At 43.1% G+C, this 21,250-nt stretch overlaps 1 protein-coding gene across 6 annotated transcripts in view; it reads left to right on the forward strand.

Annotated features, from left to right (window-relative positions):
* The window catches only part of DOCK5 (dedicator of cytokinesis 5), a 121,677-nt gene that overhangs the window by 27,722 nt on the left and 72,705 nt on the right, over positions 1 to 21,250 (forward strand). For 3 of the 6 annotated variants that reach the window (XM_083811587.1, XM_083811586.1, XM_083811588.1), the window contains 3 exons: positions 4,216 to 4,339; positions 4,421 to 9,511; positions 9,759 to 9,859. The exons of 1 other annotated variant lie outside the window; for it this stretch is intronic. In XM_083811587.1, coding sequence (XP_083667713.1) covers positions 9,228 to 9,511; positions 9,759 to 9,859 — 385 coding nt within the window. In that variant the 5' untranslated portion in view covers positions 4,216 to 4,339; positions 4,421 to 9,227. Of the gene's footprint in view, positions 1 to 4,215; positions 4,340 to 4,420; positions 9,512 to 9,603; positions 9,633 to 9,758; positions 9,860 to 10,076; positions 10,267 to 21,250 lie in introns of those variants that run through there. 2 more of the 6 variants (XM_083811589.1, XM_083811590.1) reach the window with 2 other exon arrangements.

Consider the following 21,250-nt stretch of genomic DNA (forward strand, 5'->3'; position numbering starts at 1 on the left):
TTAGTGAGTCTTTTCTTCAACTTTGATATATTTGTCATTAATTCTCACTCTTAGTGATTTTTCTAATCTCTATTTCCCCATAGCAGAGATTTTTTTTCCCAACGGTTGTGATAGTTTTGCTTCTCTGGAGGGATGAAACAATCTCTTGGGCTCTTTGCTAGAATTAACCTCACACTATGGGAGCACTGAGACAACAGAGGGGGTGTCTGTGAATGTTGCTGGCAGAGCAGGTTTGCGTTCAGGCTCTGTACCCCTTGCATGAGAGGGGAACGGAGAGGAAGAAGGCAGACATGAGAAGCAGCATGGAAATCAGGAGAGCTTAATGGCCAGTGCCAGAGATCTTCAAAACCATAGACTCTACTGTTAATAGGTGTTTTATTTTGCCTGTTCAACTCCATTCCTGCAAGCACTGAGAACCAAGCCTACTTTGCTTCCTTTCTTTCTCTTCCCTGGTTCACTTTACAAAAGAAAAACCTCTCCACATTGAGGGTATCGCGGGGCCGGTGCACTGCACGCCGCCAGCGTGCTCTCCTGCAGGCCTGTGCAAGAGAGATCCAAAACTTCTAATGACATCTAAACGGATATTTCTGGGTCCCAGGAGGAGATGTGTTCTACCTCCGGAGAATCAAAACTGAATGACAGAAATTACAAGAAATTTCCTTTAAAAAATGAAAGCCTCTTTCAAGCCAGGGAGAATTAACTTATAGAGAGGACATTTAGAGCTGTGAAGGCAGTCTCTTATCAACAGTACTGTGTGCATCAGGCAGTACCCTAGAAAAAGTGATTATTGTATTGGTATTGTTTCTCAGTTTTGGTTTTCCAAGTTCTGAATACATCTTTCCTCCTTTTCAATGGGAGAAAAGAGAAATAAGTTGAAAAAAAAAAAATTAAAGATAAAACTCATAAAAAAGAATCAGTATTAGATGAATGGAGAAATTCTTAGGACTATGAATGTATCATTGAAGTGCTCGTTTATTCGTATGCAAATGAAAATGAGTCATAAGAATGAGACATAAGAAAGTCATGGGCTTTGTTGTCTTTTTCTGAAGCGTGCATCACATAATAAAATTTCATGCTTATCCAGAACCTTTCCTCTGAAGATCTCAAAACTCCCAATGTAAATTAATCAAGCCCTGTACGTAAATATAAGCAGTTTGCCTTTGTTTAAGGATGCAAGGAATGTGCTGTACCTAGAACCCCTAAGTTGTAGGTGAATATTTCTGAAGAGTTGCACATAACCATTAATTGTTTACAAAAAAACAAAGCACCTCTACCTCCTTATAACTTAAATCCATGCTAAATGGAAATTAGTCCGAGCCACAAAATTTGTATTTGGGTATTAGATCGGGTGAGTTCCTGGGTGAGCCTTTATTGTTTGTGGTTAGGTCTAGAAACTACTGTGCTTGGTTTTAGCTTGAGTTTACCCGTTGTAAGATCTATATTTGATTTTTCTTTTTATCAGTATTGATTTATTACTTGAGAAATAACCACATATGACAGTGGTGACAAGCAAATATCAAAATCCTGTGGGATCAAAGTCAGATCCTTCTACTTTTGCTGCTTTCTGTCCATCTGAATCTGCATCTTCCCATCATGAACCAGATCTCTGTGATGGATTTGACAGGAAGCAATCTCTGATCAACGGCCAAAGCAATTATTATTCTTTACAGAATGTCTGAACTCCTTAGGAAAAACACTCCTGTATGTAACAGGCATCTGAATTAAATAGGTGTTTTTAGCTTTCTTGTATCCTCAGTGTCAAAATCGGGGGTTAATTTTGTAGTAATGCACTTCATATAGACTTCCCAGGAGCAGAGGGAGAAATCACTGCTTTTAAGAAAGGAACTATTGATCGCAGTTGCCGAAGAGGACTATGACATCTGCCCATGCGTCCTAAGAATTATTGGAAGCTCATTTCCAGCCATGAAAATTTTGATTAAATCTGACCACACACCTCCCTGCTGAGGACGCTTTCGGGAACAAGCTCTTCAGACATTAAAGATGTAAGAGATGCATTAAATATAAAATAGTCGATATCCATGATTCAGCTGTGATGGATAGATACCACAGGCATTGCAAGAGGGCTTCTACTAATAGGCACTTTGGAATTAGCCAGTGATTCTTAATGAAAATGCCTGCCAGCACTTCCTCCTTTTAATCTTTCTCATGTTATCAAAGAGGAGGGAGGAGTGGGATCGCTGGAACAAAAGTAAAATATAAATTCAGAGTTTGCAAGTCTCTTGGTAGCTATTTCAGTTGTGCCATAGCAGCCGGAGCTGAGGGTTCTGGCCTACGTGGTGGTAAGGTAGGAGTAAGAGAAACGCAACCTGGATTCCTCCTGGGGTAAGTAAGCAGAGTCACTGCCTGAGGTACCAGGCCACTAGTGAGAACCACACGTATCCGTCACTGGCATCTATGTCTGTACCTGCAGGTCAGGCTGTTACGCCAAGAATTTTGCTGAAATCTTCCTCTTGCTGAAGTTAGTCTGAGCATTGCTACTGACTTCAGCTCTTAGTTCCTCAAGTTTATTCTTCTGTCTTGGAATTAACTGAGCTCTGTTGAATCTCATTGATTATAAAACCAGTTCCATTTTCTATAGTAATGGGAACAATATAATGTAAAAACCCCGCAGTAGGTTGACGTTGAAATTATTTTTTCAGCAATACATTCCTAAAAAACATTTATCTCCACAACAAGTACTCTGTTAGATAGGACAGGAGGGTCCAGGCACATTCGCAGTGCGAATGGGGTCAGTTTTTTTGCTGTTCTATTTGCAATTGCTTACATAGAAAGTAATGTTAGAAAATGAACGAATATGTTTTAATGTAGTCATGAAAAAGGGGCAGAAAACTTAACCCTATGACCATTTAGCGCTGTAGAAATCAACAACTAAATGAAAGAACTTTATGGCTTTTTGATAGACCAATACCAGCTTGAGACAGAGGAGTTTAAATAAACCCACTGGCTGTGAGAGTGATCTTTCTTGAATTTATAGGGTCCTTCCTCCAGCCTCAAATGCTCTTTTCTTCAAATAAAATAGCAAAAGAGTAAAATGCAATGGTTAAACCAGAGTATGGCAATTATCTTTGGAGTAAGAGTTACTTACTGCTTGCTTTTCATCGTTCTTAAATTGTAAAGCTCAAGTTGGTAGCTGAGGGAGTGTTAACCTAGAACTTAACTAGACACAAGACGCAGCCACACAAGCAAATTCCCTTCCTTCGTGTCTGACGAAACACCAAAGCAGTCACATGCCTCGATAAGGGGCATTTCTGTGGAAGTTTCTGGCCAGTTGCAGTCACGCACTAAAGATACCTATCTGCCCCTCTGGCAGAATGTCAGTTAGCGTAACTCTGCACAGAAACACCCACGTGGGTAGAGAATTACTCATTTACAGCAGTTGACAATGTGTGTTCTGCTGTTTCCTTAAATCTGCTGCCATCACTCACAGTTTTATGGCAGGCTGCGTTTGGGTAGCTCGTACCTCATCAGATCCCTCGTTGACAGGACGAGGTCACAGGGATCTTTTATCTTCACAAATTTTGCAATAAAATCTTGGAGCACTGAAGGTCTCTGAGTTCTGTCAAACTTGCTTGTGCTGTTATTCCCTAGAATAGCCACGAATTTCAGTCTAGCAATTCTGATTATGAGATTTTGCCTGAGGCCACGGACTTGCAAAACCTTTTATGAAACATGCAGCAATCTTTCCGACAAAGGGAATTGCAAGATAACCTTTGCCTCTGCCTCCTGCTAACCTTTTTAAAAGGAGTTCAAAAGTGAGATAAAACAATTTGATATCCAGCTGTTGGGAAAGGTCTTGGCATCCCAAGCTGAAATGTAGCAGTCAGATGATCTCCTGCTAAAATTAAAGTCACAACCCTTTTTGTTATCGCTAAGAGCAACATTTGTGGCATGAAATGTGAAAAGCAAACAAAATGGATTTCAGTGAAGCTGTGCTGATTTACATCCACTGAGGATCGTGCCCACCTAATGAGCTACTAATACGAATAATAAAGTCTGGCTTTCAGCAGTAATTCATTCATGGGCTGGAGAGCTGGATTTGTTGCTGGCCCATGGGATTCTTTATCAGTGCATGTGGCAGCAATAAATGGACTCAAGTGAATTGTAGATGATGAAGATAGTTAAAAGCAGTTTTGAAGTGAGATCTCTGAATGCTATACCGTTTTAAGTATCGTTTCTCATTGTGTTTCATTTCAGAAATATTGGATTTGGGACTTAACAGAACCTACAGGAGTAAGGTCTGGTCTTCTTGTATCAAGTTGGTGCAGATAAGTAAATGCATGCGTGCATCATGCTGGCATTTGCAGCGGTGAACATACCCGTAAGTGTTACAGACAGGGTGTTAACACCTTGCACTTTCTAATGAAGCAAAATATCCTAACGAGTTTTGCAACTGTTGCAGATGTTGATTGCGTGATTGGTGCTTTGATTTGCATGGATAGGATTCATGCCTCAACAAAGGAAGAGATCACCATCTGGATAAAATGCAGACTAGATGGGAAGATTCTTCTGTCTTTCCTTAATAAGAAACAGATGGAGGAGGGGTAGGAAAACTAAGCTTTGAAATTTTAATAAACTCAGACATGAAAATACAAAGCTATTAAAATAGAAACGCCAACTAACTGATTACTCAGAACCTGTTCATCTGACTTAGGGATACATCAAGGCAGAATTTTTCAAAGCTGCCTAAGGGTTGTTATAGTCCCCATTCCTGTTTAATTGAAAAGGAGTCAGGTTTCGGTACTCGGATGGCTTTGGAATTTTTTGCACAAAATCATGAAACGGAGATGATTACATTTCATCTAGGATTCCTCTTGAGAAAAAGCGATAAGCCCGTCTAACAAACTGTTGTGCTACTCAGCACCATGTTACCCCAGCTTATCAGTGGCGTAACTGTACTGAAACGAGCAGCTCTGCCTCATTAGGACTGAAGAAATGCAGGGCTGGCTTGAAGGGAATCCAAGGGCACTGCAGAGCTTTGGGGCTGCAGCCATGCCCCATGCCAGGGGTGCTAGTCATGCTGCTTGCTGCTGATGAGAAGTCAAGTCCTCTTGACCTCTCAAGAAACCCGTACCTGCCTATTATTTGACTACAGGTCCTGTAGTCATTAACCCTGGAAGATTCTGAACATTGCTGAACTCAACAGAGTAATTCATACGAAGGCAGCATCTCTGCAGCTTCTGGATTTGAGCTAGTAAGGCTGCACGGCACGGTGCTCGGGACATGCAGCGTCATGTCTTTATTAATTGGGACATACACTGGAAAACCTAAGCCTGAATGGCTTTCAGCGAAACTTGCTGTTCCTACATTAATTTCAACAGGAATTAGCATTGAGGTAACTCTCAGATTCCTACTAGAATCGTTAACAGCATCATTAAACATCTAAATACCTTTACAAATCTGTCCCCAAGACGTGCATCGGTTTTGGAAAGGAAAGCTCAGCTCCATAATCACATAATTGCTTTGGGGATTTTTTTTTTTTTTACACAAAATCCACAACTTTTACAGTGCATCTTCTCCATTACTGGTCCTCTCAGCAGCACTGTTTGCCCACAGTTCTGCTTATTTACCAGCCCAGAATACCATGCAGAATAACTGTTTGCTATCATATGCAGTTAGCCTCCTGGGGAGTTTGCTGCTCTGTTCAGAAATACTGAATGCTCTGCTTAAGAAGCAATTTATACCGTGTATAAATAAAACAGAAACATTGAGCAGCCATTCATGTTAGGCCTTGGGTCAATGAGCTGTGCCCAGAGCTGCTGTGTATTTCTTCCAGTGAAGAAATTGTTTCCTTCCATCGCTGCAGGAAGACTGAACAAACTGTATTTGCAGAAGAGAGGGGTCTTGACATAATTCGTGGGCTTGTTGAGTAAGCCATCCTGTGCTTACTCTTAACTCCCAAGTAGCAGGAAATGCTTCTGGACAAGTTTGTTGCACCTTAGTCCCAGGTGGTGATCAAAAGATGGTAGTAGTAGCTGTAAATCACAGCTTAGGTAATGAATGTTTACTCTTTCTCACAGCTGTGCTGGTATAGAGTAATCCAGAAAAAAAGTGCCTGTGAAATTGGTGTCCTTTAAATAGTGTTTGTTTGTTTGTTTGTTGTTGTTTTTTTTTTTTGAGAAGTTGTTTAGAAATATCACTGCGACATTAACAGAACAACAAAATGAGCTGACAATATGGTAATGCCAACTAAATAACCAAACTACCATTATCATGCAAGCTTTTGCCTTACTTGCATAACAAAATGTGCAGTGAAATATTCAGCTATATAACTATATATTTGGGCTGTGAGATCTTCAGATAAGGTTAATTGTTATTCCACGATAAAACATGTACAGGCAGCTGGGTATAAACGGCGTTTTCTCCTATTTGTGGTGTATGAATATATTTGCATATTTAGCTGATCATATTGCTTACACTGCTGGGTTTTATTTACGATTTCTGCTAGTGATCAGAACCTAAGGGTCAATTTCTGAACTAGACCTGATCATTCATCAGCAGGAAGGCTTGAATTATTCAATTAATGAAGAGATGGCTTTAGTTGTGGCAGGAGATTTTTTTTGTTGATATTTTAAAACCACTTAACATTTTGTGGAGCAATATAGTTTTGTTATTTTTTCTCCACTCTGTTTCCACGTCCTTTCTGTTAATTTAGATCGCAAACTTTTTAGTACAAGTGCCATCTTTTTTTGGTCGTATATGCACAGCACCTAGCTAGATAGAATCCAGGCTGGTGACTGGGAGAGTTCGTAGGTGTTGCCCCAGGAAAAACTTTTTCTTGCCTTTTCCTTTCATCCAGTGAAGGTGAGTACATTCTCTAGCCGCTGTAGTTCTCATTTGGGACATAGGAGGGCACTAGAATTACGTTTCTTTAACTCCAGTTATTCCACAAAGAAAGAGATGCAGTTGGGTAGTACTTGAGAAATGTTTCTAGGACATGGGGCTCTTTCTAACTTAACGTCTTGAAATGACAAGTTCAGATGAAGGATTTACTCCAGCAGTCAGATAAATTGCAATTGTGTTGTTCTTTCAACTGTGAAAGGTAAAAGACACAGAAGTGATATGGCGTTCTTAGTGCACTAACGTGAATAAACCCCAGTCACGCAAATTCTCTCCCACTCTGATGTGCAGCATGCCCTCAGTCGTGTGGCTTTGATGTGGTATTTATGTAAACAGAGTTAATCTCTAATTGTAACCTTGATGGAATTGAACTGTCTATCTTCTGTTTGGGGCAGAGAAGAACAGGGTCCAGACTGTTTACCACTAGTGTCCCTGGTTAAACAGCACTTAAGCGTTGAAAGAAAAAAAATAATGTATTTGGTAACATAAGATTAAATAAAAGGCTTTCCTAAATAAAACCTACTTTTAGTGATAGCTGCAATTTCCTATTCCATGTGCCCTAACATATGCAAATCGTTGTATTCGATGAATCATTCGCCAACTTCCCTTACTTCAGTTAAAAAAAAAAAAAAGCAACAACAACAAAAAAAGAAGCAGCTACTCTAGTTGCTGCTTGTCTGTCTTTCATGTTTTGCTCTTGTTTTTCATTTGCTGCCAAGAATTTGCTTGAACTGGGTTGGAAAATACGGGTACGGCTCAGCCAGCTCAACTATAAAATCAGGAATCTTAAAATCAGGGTGCTAGGCCGTCACGCAGACTCGGTTAGAGAACCTCTAGCCAAAGGCCTTGGCAGCCAGAATACAGGTGGGCTTTCAAAAACTCACTGCATTCTCTTCCTCAATGTTTTTCTGCTTTAATATTCTGGCCTCAGATCCAGGCGCTTTGCACAGTCCCTCGCTGGTCACCTCCAGACGCTTACCAAGCTGCTTCTCTTCTCTCTTTGGGTTGATGATATGGAAAACCACTGCTCAGCGTAACTGACATGGAACAGAAGAAAACTTTAGCAGAAAAGAAAGAGGCGTTTTCCTCCTGCAAAGGAGGGTTATTTTAGCTAAGCTTGGATGTTAGCACGCACGTGGCACCTTGAACTGCAGCGAGGAATGTTTAGCTTGAAGTACTGCAGCTTTTACAAGACTAACACTTCAGGCATGGCTAAAGCAGCCCTCCAGGGTGGATGGAAAGTTCCTTGGACAGGGAGGAATGCAGGGTGATGCAAGAGAAGCCTCCTCTGCATCGTTTGTTCTGCCACACACTGCAAAAGGGCCACAAAAAAGCCTTATCCCATTTGTATCGGGGAATATTTTGGAATCCAGACAGTCCAAGGTCAGATTAGAGGGGCTTAGACCAACCCAGTTTGGTTGTCTTGATAGCCTAATTGCGTTGTTCTTTGTGTTAAGGTCTCCAAGAATTTTGCAGTGTTAAGCTTCCATTAAAAGAAAAAAGTTTGGGTGAATCTTTCAGAGTAGAAGGATTTGCAAAATACCCCAGTGTTTGTTCTTCATGCAAGTGTGTGAAGTTGTTGGATGCCCCCACCCCATTCCTGTGAGCCCTCAGCTCTCCACAAAAACCCTACAAGGGCTGCGTTTAGTGGCACTACCGAATCTTTAGCTAGAGGTACTGTAGGCTTTGTGGATAAGGACAACGATTTCAGGTAGGTGTCAGTACAGCATCAGAGGCACAGTTGGCTGAGTTGAGTTAGTGTTTTGTACAGAACAGATTAGTTAACCGGTTCCAGCTTGCAAATCTTGCTGTTTTGTTGCTATAACTTGTTCCACATACTGACAAACTCCGTGTGGACCCTTCAGGTGCCGTGCAGGTACCGAAAGAGCCCTTGTCCACGTTTAACCTTCTGCTGCTCGGTTCTTCAGCAGTACACAGCCGAACAAAGTTGGGAGCACCCCAGTCGCGTTGTGAGCAGCCCTAGGGAGATCAAAACATCGTCTGAGAGAAGGGCTTGGCTCTCTAGTGGGAACTGGGCGTAACGTTACAGCACATCACAGCTGGATGAGTAATGGACTGGGCACGCAACAAATTCGTAGGCCACACATTCTTGTCGGATGACAGGCCACCAGGTATTGTTAAAAGCACAAAATATTGTACAGTGGTGCTGTGATAGTGTTATCAAGTGGCCTTAGGTTTAAAGTTTTGGCTGGCGAAGAACAAGTTTATTTGTTGGAGAGGGCAAATTACCAGTAATTAACTCTCATTTATGTTACTCTGCCACTTAGAGGCGTCAGTGAAGATGAAGGCAAATTAAATTTAGAAGAAACACAGGTGGGAGAGCGTGGTATGGAAAGTATGCTCTGAACATGCAGGAGGGATGGAGGCTGGGAATCAGCCACGAAGCGATCTGCCCAGGGCAAGATGAGCTGAGCAGCAGGGCTGCCCCTAGTGCCTCTCCCTTGGAAGAGAATAAGATTATTTCTCCAGATTCTCCTGCTTTAGTGCGGGTATACAGGTGGTTGTGTATTCAAATATTGAGACTGATTGCACTGTTCACTGCCTGCCACGGGAGACAGGCATTCTGCAGAGATAAAAAGCACATTGGTGACTTCCAGCCCCCGAGGGATGAGGAGGACCTGGACCTTCCCAGGTTCGACCTGGCACTTTGTAAAAACCCCCAGCTGTCCGCACGGCCCAGGGCAGGTCGGGCGGTGGGACGGGGTGCTCGGGGAGGTGCTGGGGTCACCGTCCCTGGGGATGTTCGAGGAGAGGTTGGACGTGGAGCCTGGGGACACTGTCAGTGGGTGATGGTGGTGGTAGGGGGCCGGTTGGCCCAGGTGATCTTGGAGGGCTTCTCCAACCTTAATCGTTCTGTGGTTTTGTGTCTCTGTCACCAGTTTCAAATACTCCAGCAGGTCCCAGAGCACCGGAGGCTTACACCAGGAACCAACCCAACCCCACAAACAAGAGCCTTGTGTCTTCGGCAAAGCGCAGCCCTGTGAGCTTTCTTTTTTTTTTTTTTTTTTTTTACACACTACTTTTAAACTAACCCTTTTGTTTCCTTCCTCGTTAATGGTTCACTGCTCGAGCAAAGCCTGCAGCCAGCGGGACCCCGGCTGCTCCAGCAGCGGGAGCGGCCGCAGGTGAGTCCCAGCGGGCGGAGCCGTGCCGAGCCGAGCCGAGCCGTGCCGGGCCGCCCCCGGCCTTGTTCCCTCCCCTCTGCTCCGCTCCTTGCCGCTCGGCGGCGGCCGGCACTCGGGCGGCTGCGGGCAGTTGTCCCGCATGGCGGAGCGGCCCGGGCCGGGCGGTGGCGGCACAGGGACCGGGCCGGGCCGAGCCGAGCCGGGGGAAGCGCCGCCGGGATGGCCCGCTGGATCCCCACCAAGCGGGAGAAGTACGGCGTCGGTGAGTGCCAGCCCCAGCCGCTCCCCCTGCCCGGCTCCTCTGCTCCCCCCTTTTCCCTTGCTCCCCCTTTCCTTGCTCCCCCCTTCCCTGCTCGCTGTGCCTTTCCCCCCAGAGCCCTCCCCATGCTGCACGTCCCTTTGCTTCCCCGGCTCTGTGCCTTTCCTTCCTCCCCAGCTCCTCAGCCCCGGGAACCCCCAGTTCCTTTCTCCTCTGCACGCTTCCTCCGCTGTTACTTTCTTTTTTTTTTCAGTTTCTGCCCTCTTCCACTTTCAAGTTTCAGCCGCCGGCATCCGCTCTTTGGACCCGTGGGGATGGAGGCTGCGTTCAGCGCCTGCCCTTGGAGCTCTGGGTTTCTGGGCTCAGGACTGACCTTTGTAGTTTTGCCTCCGCAGCGTGTTTAACAGCACAGAGAGATCTAACGTAGCAGCAAAAATGCCTGCTGTTGTCCCCAAACGGAGATGTGGATAGGAAAAGTAGCGTCAGGATAAGAAGTTTGTAATGTGGGAATTGGGGATTGTGGGGGATGTATTTGGAGGGGGCTGGAAATCTTGACAGTGATATTTTGAAGTGAGGGGAGGAGCAGTGAAGGCTTAACTGGCACCTTGTGCCTTCTGCCCTGTCCCGATAACAATTAAAAGGAGTGGGTCGAGTACTGGCTCGCTTCTCTCTAGGCAGAACATAACCAGTGGTGCTGCCGATAAGTTCCCATTTTCTTGCGAGCGTGACAAATCAAAAACCACACAATTCTGAGGTTGATTGCAAGAATTGGATGGGAACGATGGGCAGGAAACCATGACTGACACAAGCAGCTCCTTACAGTTTATTTTAATGCAGGGCGATCTTTTGTGCCCTCTGTGTTCCTCGGTGGACTTTTTTTTGATGCGAGGCAAATTTGTAATTTCATGCTTGCAAAGTGTCAGTTGCCCCAGCTCCCATGAGGTTGCTTGTTCAAGTTCAGTCCATGGGCTGAAAAATGAGGGACCTCATCCAGCGCAGCTTTGCGTAGTGAATATGAAAACCAACTCGATTGCAAAGTGGCTTCGCAGGGAGGCAGCCTCCTTCTTGCAGGACTGTGGCTTAAGTTTGGCTAGATAACTTCAGAGGTACCGTATGCAGCATGGCCTTATCTAGTTCTGCTCTGGTAACCGGGAGGGTGTGGAGTGCTGTACACCCTGAACTTTGCTTCTTTCTGTGCAGCTAACAGCCCAGGCTGTTTGTACATGGGAACCCATGTGTATGACTTAGTGAGATTACTCCGAGCGTCAGGAATTAAAAATGTTGGGTATTATAACCCAGTAAGCTACATAATCATAATCTGAATGGCTGGGCTAGATCGTTGTGTGTTTTTTCCTGAGCTTTTTTTTTTTTTTTTAAGCACACCTTTGAGTAAGGCTCTGCTACCTGAAGAATGGCCTTGGGCAGCGGGATGAATCAGAGGCACTCCTCTAGCCAACATTTCATCTTGCTTCCGGGGTGATTTTTGTGTGCTGGCTTCAGCCAACTGCTGATTATGACATCTCCTCTCCACAAAAGGCTTGTGAGTAAGCAGGGTGGAGGAAAAACTGCCTCGTCCCTTATGTTACCGACCAAGAAGTGCTGGTGGGAAGTGTCCCCGTAGGTCTGTGCGTTCAGACAGCTGTGTAAAAAGGATACTCACTTCCCCTGCCTGCAGACTCATGGACCAAACTGACCTAGAGGCTGTAATGCTTCGACTCTTGCTTTTATTTTGCAACACAACTGAGGGGGTTAATCCGCAGGCAGTAAACAGAATTATTTACGCAGTGACAAACTTTATCAGGCAGTGTTTGATACGTGGTGTTAATGAATCTTAATTTTGTCAGTTCGATATTCGCAGACCTGTCAGTTTCCTATCTACAGTTGCATCCTGTGCTGTGTTAAAGCTTTGCACTCAGGTGCCAGTCCTCTCTGCGTTTGTGCTTAATGCGACTGTCAGAAACAATAATCGGGCCTACTCATCATAGGTAGACTGAGCGTGTTTATGGCTGTTTGTAGGATCTAGATTTCAGTCTGTAGGGTTACTAATGCTTAGGATAGAATGTAGACTGATCACATGAGATGGAAAAGGTCCACTTGTGTATGGAAAAGCCCAGAGCGGGGGCATTAAGCTTTTTCTGCTGATGCCTCAGTCTAAAGAAGTTGACGTGGATTGAAAGGGAATTGTGAGCTTCTTGTGCTGATAATGTCTGCTAGCCAAGGTGCCAGGTGGTACAAAATATGAAGGTGGCTGCGATGAGGGTAATGCTACTGGTTCTTGTAGTATGGGCCCTTGGATGGTAAGAACTTCATTCACTGGTAGCATGGGTAAGTTGATGGTTGTGAAATGTAAAGCTAGAAGTTCATTCCTTTTAGAAACAACAAACACACGCTGGGTTTGTTAGTGGTCTGCACTTTGGAAACTAACCCAGAACTGCTTGGTTTTTTATTTATTTTTTAAATACACCCCTGTAAATCATACCAACACAGTAGGAAATTCCGAGAAGTTAACAGTGTGATTCAGTGTCACTTGTCTAATCTTTGCAGTGCAGTTCAGAATGGTTTATCTCCTGGGTTATATTCTACAGATTGAGGGTTCAAATGGATTTGCTGCCTTCTAGGAGTTTTGTTCTCAATTGGTTAAACCTGGTGACTGCTACCTTTTAGCGTGGATACTACTGATGGCATATGGACTGAGTTTGAAACTGGAAATTACAGCATCCTAAGGGAAACATACATGAGAGGCAAATGACTTGCAGTTTCTCACTCCCGATGAATTTTCAACCCAGTAACAGATGTGAGTTTGGAACCTTGAGCCTTGTAAAGGGACAAAACTGCTGCTGATCATCTGATGGGCAACATCATGCCTTTTGAAGCAACAACTGGGGGGCTCACTAAGCTTCCTTGCAATATGTTTCACCTCTAGTTTGGGAAGGAAAGATACCGAGGTTGGACGGTCTTTGCTCCAGACTCAGTGAAGTAACCTATTCTTGGAGTAGTGCTTTTCTCAAAAAGAAGTTGGCACTTGCAGAATGGCTTTCTTGCAGACTCTTTTCTGTCAAAAGAGCTTGCACTGGAGGAAAGAATACCTGAATGGCTCACTGCAGCTTTTAACTTTTATTTTCTGCTTGTTTTAAAATGATTAACTTAGGGAATCCACAATTCAATTTTTTTTTCTTTTTTTTTTTTTCTTTTCTGCTGGCAGTGACACAGGCTTGCATTAACTTTAGCTTAAGTATTCCACTTCAGTTGTAAAAGCAATTCTTTCTTCAGTCATCACCTGCTCTTAACCTGTAAGTGTTCTTTGTGGACTGGAGAAGACCGTGCTCTTGGTGCTTGGCTTCAGCATGAAGTACGAGAGAAATCTGGAGTCTGTGGTACGATAAGATCACAGAGTCACAGAATGCTAGGGATTGGAAGGGACCTTGAAAGATCATCTATTCCAGTCCCCCTGATAAGATGTTCCATTGCAGTGTAAATCCAGGCTGCTATCAGAAAAAGTAGTTGGACCCCTTTTTTTGATTGCTGCCTCATACAGTAACAGTCTGAAAAAGCAGCAATGGCAGCGTGGCAAACCAGGGCATGGAACTGAGCCAGCTCAAAACCAGTTCAGAAATAAAAAGTGCTGGGTTTTCAGCCAGAGCAGTTTCCAGATGACAGTAATGATGCGTCAGGTACACATGCTTTCTATGTCACCTTTGACTGTGAGCTAACAGGATGAGAAGTGCTTATTTGCAGTTCTGTAGTTGATTTGTGTGCATATCTACTCTTCAGGCGATCCACAAATCTGGTCTCCCACAATGAGTCGTTAACTGGAGTTCTACTGAAAGAGCTTAGAGAGGTGAGGTCCAGAACAGTTTGTGTTTGGGTGGGGTTGGTGGCTTGCACCTGGATGCACTGCTGTGGTTACCTCTTGAAATGTCTATTTACCTGGAGTTAGGGGATAACAGCTGTTCATAGAGCTTGTGTGCTGCGACTGGGAAAGGGCTGGGCAGGTTATCGTGTCTGAGCCTCTGCAGTTGAAGGCTGTAATGGAGCATTTGCTCCACACACCACGAAATGCTTCAACCCAACAGCAAACTTAGAGCTTGCAGCAAAAGACCGAAAGCCACAAATTGCCATGTTCTGCTTGGAAGGAGAAACCAAAGGTATTATTAGTTGCCTATGGTCTTCGGAAATTGTTAAATGTATAACTTCGTATGTTATTATGAGCCCAGAAAACTTCACTAGTCAATGAGGTATATCAATGAATTGTTTGTATCTTAGTAATCTTTATAGACTCTGAGTAAAATCAGTCACATTTTGGGTAGAAAGTGTTGTAAAATGTTGGGTCTGAGAGAATCTAATGGAACAAAGCACTTCAAGTAGTTTTGTGGAAGGTATTTTGGTTCTTCTGGTGCGTTTTGAAAGAAAAAAGTTGAGAAACTTTTGGGCAGCTTTAATTCCCAAGCTTTCTCTGCCTCTTCACATCCCATTGCAGGGATTTACATGTTGTATTTCAGCTATGCAAATACACGGGTGGCTGTTTGAAAGGGGATGGCTTGTTTTGATCCAGTTCCAAAAGCAGCAGGGCCATTTGCTAGGGCTGAAATACCTCGGCCATGTTACCAAGATCAGCTATTTGTTACAGGGGCAAGTAGCAGCCTCCAAGTTTTCAATCTATCATCTTTTATTGGGGGGGTGTTGAATAGATTTTTATTTTTTTTTAACAGACAGGTAATTACCCCTAATAGTTATTGGTGACCTTTTAAACCCATTATATTTTTCCCTGCTGGAGGGACCAGCACGTAGGACTATTCTCGTCGCAAAGAAGTATTTACTCTGCTGAAATACCATGTGGTGGTTGAGTTACAATCAGCTGCGTCATGTCTTAGGAATGGCAGTAATTTTTCAAATGTAAACCAGTGCCTGGCAGCTACATTTGTGATTTATGTGAGCAGAAATGCAAAAGATCAGAGAGGAAGAGAGAGTGCTGCAGAATAAGATTTTCTTACTAATGGTTTGATTTGTGATGACTTCTGATACGCTTGGCCATCAGGTCTTGGTTTCGTGTTCAGACTTCATATATCTTCTGCAAAGTTGTCTCGAAATACAGTCTGTGATCAAAAGAGGCTCACAGCACTGATAGCAGTACATCATGTCAAATTAGAGCAAATTTCATATTTGTTTCAACTTGCTGCTTGCCTTGTGCTCCCCTTCCTGCAGGCTGCTGCTAATTGGAAACGTTAAGTGCACTCTGGTGCGCTGCTTTCCTGACCAGGCTCCAGAAGGATGCAAGAATCTGGCTGCATCTGGATGCAAGAATACCTGGCTGTACGAGTAGCCCAGATTAAGTAAATTTTTCTTTTTTTTCAGAAAAGTGTGCCTAAGGATATCAAACCAGACATTTAGCCCTGCATCAGGTTAGCTTCATGTGAGATGTTGCTTAAAAAGGGGGGACGAGACGATGATAATATATTTACCTAAATTGGTGCAAAACCATGCGTGAATATTCTTCATCAGTTTAAGGTGGATTAATTTTGATGTAAGCTAATCGGTTAGCAATAAGTTCAGGCTGGATTGAAGGCCCATTTATTGCCAGCAACACATTTTTTTTATTTCAGAAGGAGAACCTAAAACTCAATTCACTTTAGTAGACGTTTATGTATAGAAAAGCACTGAGTGGTTTTATGCACCTGGTTTGTCAATACATTAACTTATTGAGCATCCTCTTTTTTTTTTTTTTTATGTGATTTAACCTTTCCCTCTTGAATTTGTGCAAAATACTGTAAGGACTGAATTGGGAGCAAGAAAAAGCCATGTCATGTCTTACTGCATCTTGATTCATTTTGGATCTCCCGTTTTTATATAATGCTTTCAACTGCATTAATACATCCTCATTCAAAAAGCACACTGCGCTGCTTTTTGCTGACCAGTTCTGAAACGTGCACTTAACCTTTTTTCTTGCAAGCTCTCAGATTCAAGGTTCTCACTCTCTCCGTCTTCCAGTGGCTTTCACTCAACACAAGATAAACTTGCCATGTACTTCAGAATTTGTTTGTACAAACGTGCATCCTGTTCTTCTCTTCTGTGTGTTTCTGAAAGGAACTTCATCTGTGCTAAATCGGTAAAAGAGCAGTCCGAGTGCATGTGTCCAGTAAGTGGAAAATTCTTTATTTAGAAGAGGCTGTGAGGGAGGAGCAGTGCTGGAGACCACAGGGGGGGAGCTCTCCTGAGCTATCTACCAGATTTTTTGTGCCTGTGTGTGCGTGTTCGTGCTTTTTTCACTTTTATTTTTGGTCAGGGTTGATAGAAATTCGGAGTTTTCACAACAGAACAGCTGAGCAAAGTCTTTTTTTTCCAGGAATGGATGGAGAGAAGTACCTCTTAAGAAGTACCTCTTAAGTATTGGTGCAGCTGCTTAGCTTTTTTGTTTGCTTGTTTTTGTTTTCTTTTGTGTAAAGAATTATTGGATACTGCTCATTTCCCTTGAAGAATGAGAAAGCAAAAAAAAAATAATAGAGATCTGATGAAGTGATTGCTTCCCGGCCCTCCTTCCCCTTACAGAAAGGAATGCGGAGAAGTGGCAGTAATGGAGTAACAGAAACAAGAAGCGTGCGGCTTTGAGGTGAAACTGAATTACTGAACGAAGATGTAACAGTGGAAATGGAGCGTATGTGATAAGGATGAGCTGTGCCTGGCTGGATTTATGTGTGGGAGCAAATGTTAGGGAGAGGTTTTTTCAGAGCAGCGCTGTGTGTAGCCGTTGGAACCAGGCAGGAAGGACCTGTGCCTGGAGCAGCGATGGGCTGGGGCTTTTGTACCTGGATTTTAACTGGGAGCCAGACAGAGTTAACACCCCAAACTGGGGACTTTTGAAAGCTGTATTTCATTCACATCCTTGGAAAATTCCAGTTGTGGCTTCTTATCCAATTTTTAGATGGATCCCAAATCATGCTTAGGCATGCTTTGCTGTACCATTTTCTTCTGACACGTTTCTTTGTCAAAGGTGCGGAAGCTGTACTGTTAATTGCTGAGTGTAGCTGCGTTGCTGCAAGGTCTCTTCCCACCCCTGTGTTTCCAGCATCCTTGTGCTCTCTCTCTTCGTTCCTATCCATGTTACCAGACTGTAACTTTCCAATTATTTCTGTCTGGGAACGAAGAGCTGACAGAGGTTATTATGGGCAAGATTTGCTCAGTTGTAACTTCAAGGGCAGATAAGCGTTGTTGGGTGGAAACCCCGCCTGCCAAAATTTGCAGCTAGTCTCTCGAGTTACAGCCATTGTCTCGCCAGCAGCAGCTCAGATTTGCAGATCATATCATCATGGCAGAACATTAGGTCAAGCCTGCCAGCTGTTTTATGGGTACTCTCTGTATGTCAGCAGAGTATAATGCATCCCATTATTAGTCTTCTATAGGATTACTCATTTTTGCAAGTGCCTTAGTCTTTTTGAAACTTACAGCACATAGCACAGAAGACCCTGTTGTGACAGCAAAAGAGCAACAACAAAATCAAACAATAAAAGTAAGGGGGGAGACTTAAATGTTTCTTTTAATTTTGCATGGTCCCATACATGTTTTATTTGTGTTTACTTTCTGACAGCCAATTAAATCTCATTGTGTTTGGAATCATTATTTTAAATTATATAGAAACAGAAGCAGTGCTGGATTTCAGCTTGCAGCCAGAGAATGAATAAATCAGCAATCTGCTCTGCAGCTACGAGCAACTCTGGCTTCTTGAAGCTTACCGCCGTCATAGCCTGTGTTGTGGTAATGAAAGGGAAGGAGGCACAGGTGGGAAAGCTCTGCAATCCATACCTAGTTATACTTTGTAATAGATGTTTTTAGCTCTGGGCAAACCTTCCTAAGTCTGTGATAAGGATAGTGAGTTTAGATTTCAGCATTTAAAGTGAAGAAAGAATTAAAAGACAAACCTTACCTGTTTGCTAATAACAGTTGTTATAAATCCAAAGTCTAGAATTTAATAGCCTTAGGATTCGCTCTCCACAGAAGCTAAACAGCACTTTCGTACTTTGACTGGAGTGTTTCCCTTACCAGTTTCCTAAAATTAGTTTTCTGATCTTTACTGTGTCTCAGTAAAAACAAAAGGCAGCCTGTTGCTCCTTTCTTTCCATGATAGAAAATGAAAATAAAGTTAACTTCTTAGTTCTCATGTACCTACAGAGTTTGTAGTGGAACCAATACAGGGAGATACTGTAATTACAGAGCAAAGTAGGGGTTTGGTTTGTTTGTTTGTTTTTGTTTTCCAGAATATCTAGAGCCCTCCCAACTCTTCTTTGATCAGGACAGAGAGAAGCTACTGTGAACCCAGTCCTGGTGTAGAAGTAGCTGTCTTCCTCTCGAGTGCTATGCACATTTTCCGTAACTATTCGTGTTCTTCCTCCATTTGCTTTATTACGATTTGTGTCTACCAGTTCATGTTGAAGGTAGTAACTACAAAGCTTTCAACAGGGAAAGGTAAAAACCTTGGTGCTGTTGACAGCAAGAAGTTTGGACTCTTCAGAGCAATATATGATATTTTCTGTCCTGAGTTAATGGTGGCATTTATTCTTTTAATTTAGTTCCTCAGTTTATTGGCTGTGTCTAAAGTTTATTTGGTATGTAAGTTCCCAGTGCAACTTATCGCTCCCAGAGTCCTTTCTCTTTTTTGCTAATCCGTATTAGCTTGAGTCTGTCTTCCCTTGCTTTTGGTGCTTACTCTATTTCTTAAGTAGTTCCCTGTGAAACTAATCCTTTGGACTTCAAAGGCATTACTGACATGCAAAGGACTTGTACCCATTCCTTGGCTTATTCTTACTTTGCAAAGTAGAAGCAATATTTCTGCAAGTGTCTTGTGACTTTTGGCTGCTTTAGTTCTGGGTATCGAGCTTGAGACGTGACGGTCTTGATTTTCAGGATCTGTCTAACTCCATCTTCTTAACAGTCAAGCCTCTTTAGCTCTTGTGAAGCATCCAAAACTGCTCCTTGCATTCTGGAGCTTCTGCTGAGGTGTCTCCTGTTAATTAGATATGAGCCTAATTGTTCAGAGGTGTCAACAGGCTGGAAATATCAACTTCACTAGTACCGGCTGTGCCGACTGGTTCTGAATTTCACACTGGCCTCTTGCACATTCCTGTAGTTCTTCTTTTGCCATGGGGTTGTATTTGCTAGCACAAATGCAGTTAGGAGCTATGGACGTTACTAATGAAAGTTTAGAAACTGGGAAAACTTCAACCAATAACAGATTGATCAAGAAAGAATAAAGGTATAATAATCTCGCCCTGTCATTAAAAAGTGGAAAAAATGTACAACAAAAGTTTGGGAGAGTTTCCTTTACATGCTAACATGGTAAAGACACAAACATGGACAAGCTTATAACTATCTTAGTCCCAAGTCATATATGCATTTATCCCCTTGCTACCAAATGAGAACTGTGTTTTCAGGTCCAGTGCATTTAATTTATGGTAGGATGCCTAAAATAATGTCATGAATTTAGGCGCATTTGCCAGGAACATAAATAGGAATTACTGGACAGCTTTCTAGGTGGACAATTCACGGCTGGCTTCAAAGACTGAGGGTGTTAGAGTCCTGGTTGGACCAGTTGCAAATACAATTTAAGTTTCCAGCTTAAATGATTAAAAAAAAAAGCCTTTTTGGTACAGTACAGACTGTACCTCCTAGGAAGATCTCCCAGGAGTAGAGGGGGGAGCATTGTTCAGAGGATGAATTGCTCTGGCAGCCTCTTGAAGCTTTCAGATAGGCGTCTGGCACATTGTCAGGATGTGTCTAAAAAAAAGTCATGACGGTCCTGTGGAGAGTCTTTAGCCACTTCTTGCACTCACAGTTTCTGAGGTGTTGCTGCAATAAAAGTGGGCCTCGTCCTGGAAAATGCTGAATGGGCAAAAAGTTCCTTGAGATACAAAGGCAGTAGTAATAATTTTTTGTTCTTGGGAAGGGTGGTGCTTTGATCTGCCTAGTAATAAAACAGGTTATAACTTCAGTTATGTAGTTCTAATGCTGTTACAAACTGTCACAGATAAATAGTGGCCTATTTGTTCTGAAAGAGGGCTTGTGTGTGTGTGTGTGTTTGTATTTATTTATCGGAGTACCTAGCTTACGTGTCGGAGGTCTTACTCTTGCAGCACTTACATTTTCAGTGCTCTGACAGTGTAATGGGTGCTTCAGGCTGCATAGAAGTGGAGTTTAATGTACGGGAATAAAATGAAACCACAGACATCCATTATGAAGAGCAATCCGTTACGAAGCCCACGTGGAATAGGTGGCACTGAAGATCCAGAGGCCGACTGAAATCCCTCTGGTTATGCGCATTAGAAATGCTACTCGTGTTAGTCCTGCCTGGATGAGTTATCTCAAGGGCGAGTTTCCACGGAGGTGCTGTCTGCTGGCAGCAGAGAAGCTTTTGGCAGCGTATCCTGAGTTTCCTGAAACAGAGTAGGCCAAGCCGTGCTACGGATTCATCTCATGCAAATTGTGGGAGAGCTCGTCTGTCTCTTTCTGAGCGCATCGATGGCAAGGGGAAAGTATTGGAGGCCTGGGAACACTCGTACACAAATTTGTGTCTGTGTTTCTGGTGGGCTGGGTTTGCAGCTGGTGGAATGGGATCCCTTAGCTGTGTTTTCCCTGTGGGTCTGTCAGCTTAAGTTTAGGGTTGCTGCGTGTAGGTGTGATGCTAGCAGGAGACGATGCTGAAGTTTTAACTCAGGTGAACTTGATGGTGAAGACTAGCCTGTAGGCACACTTGGGCTCTGTGCTCAAGTGTTTTACTCATTAGACCTCCTCTCATCTCTCTGCCCTCTCTCCCTCTGGAAGTAATGCATACAGTGAAAACTCGTTAGATAGTAACACTCAGTTCTGTACAGTAGTATTTCCAAGTTTTCTTTTTATTTCCTTTGATGTTTTGCCCAGTAAGATCTAGGACAGTAATTTAAAGCCAGTGGCAAATTCACTTAATTCTTTTGAAAGTGCCACACACTTTCAAGTTGGAAATTAG

Source organism: Anser anser (assembly GCF_964211835.1).
Source record: "Anser anser genome assembly, chromosome: 26".
Lineage (NCBI taxonomy): Eukaryota > Metazoa > Chordata > Aves > Anseriformes > Anatidae > Anser > Anser anser.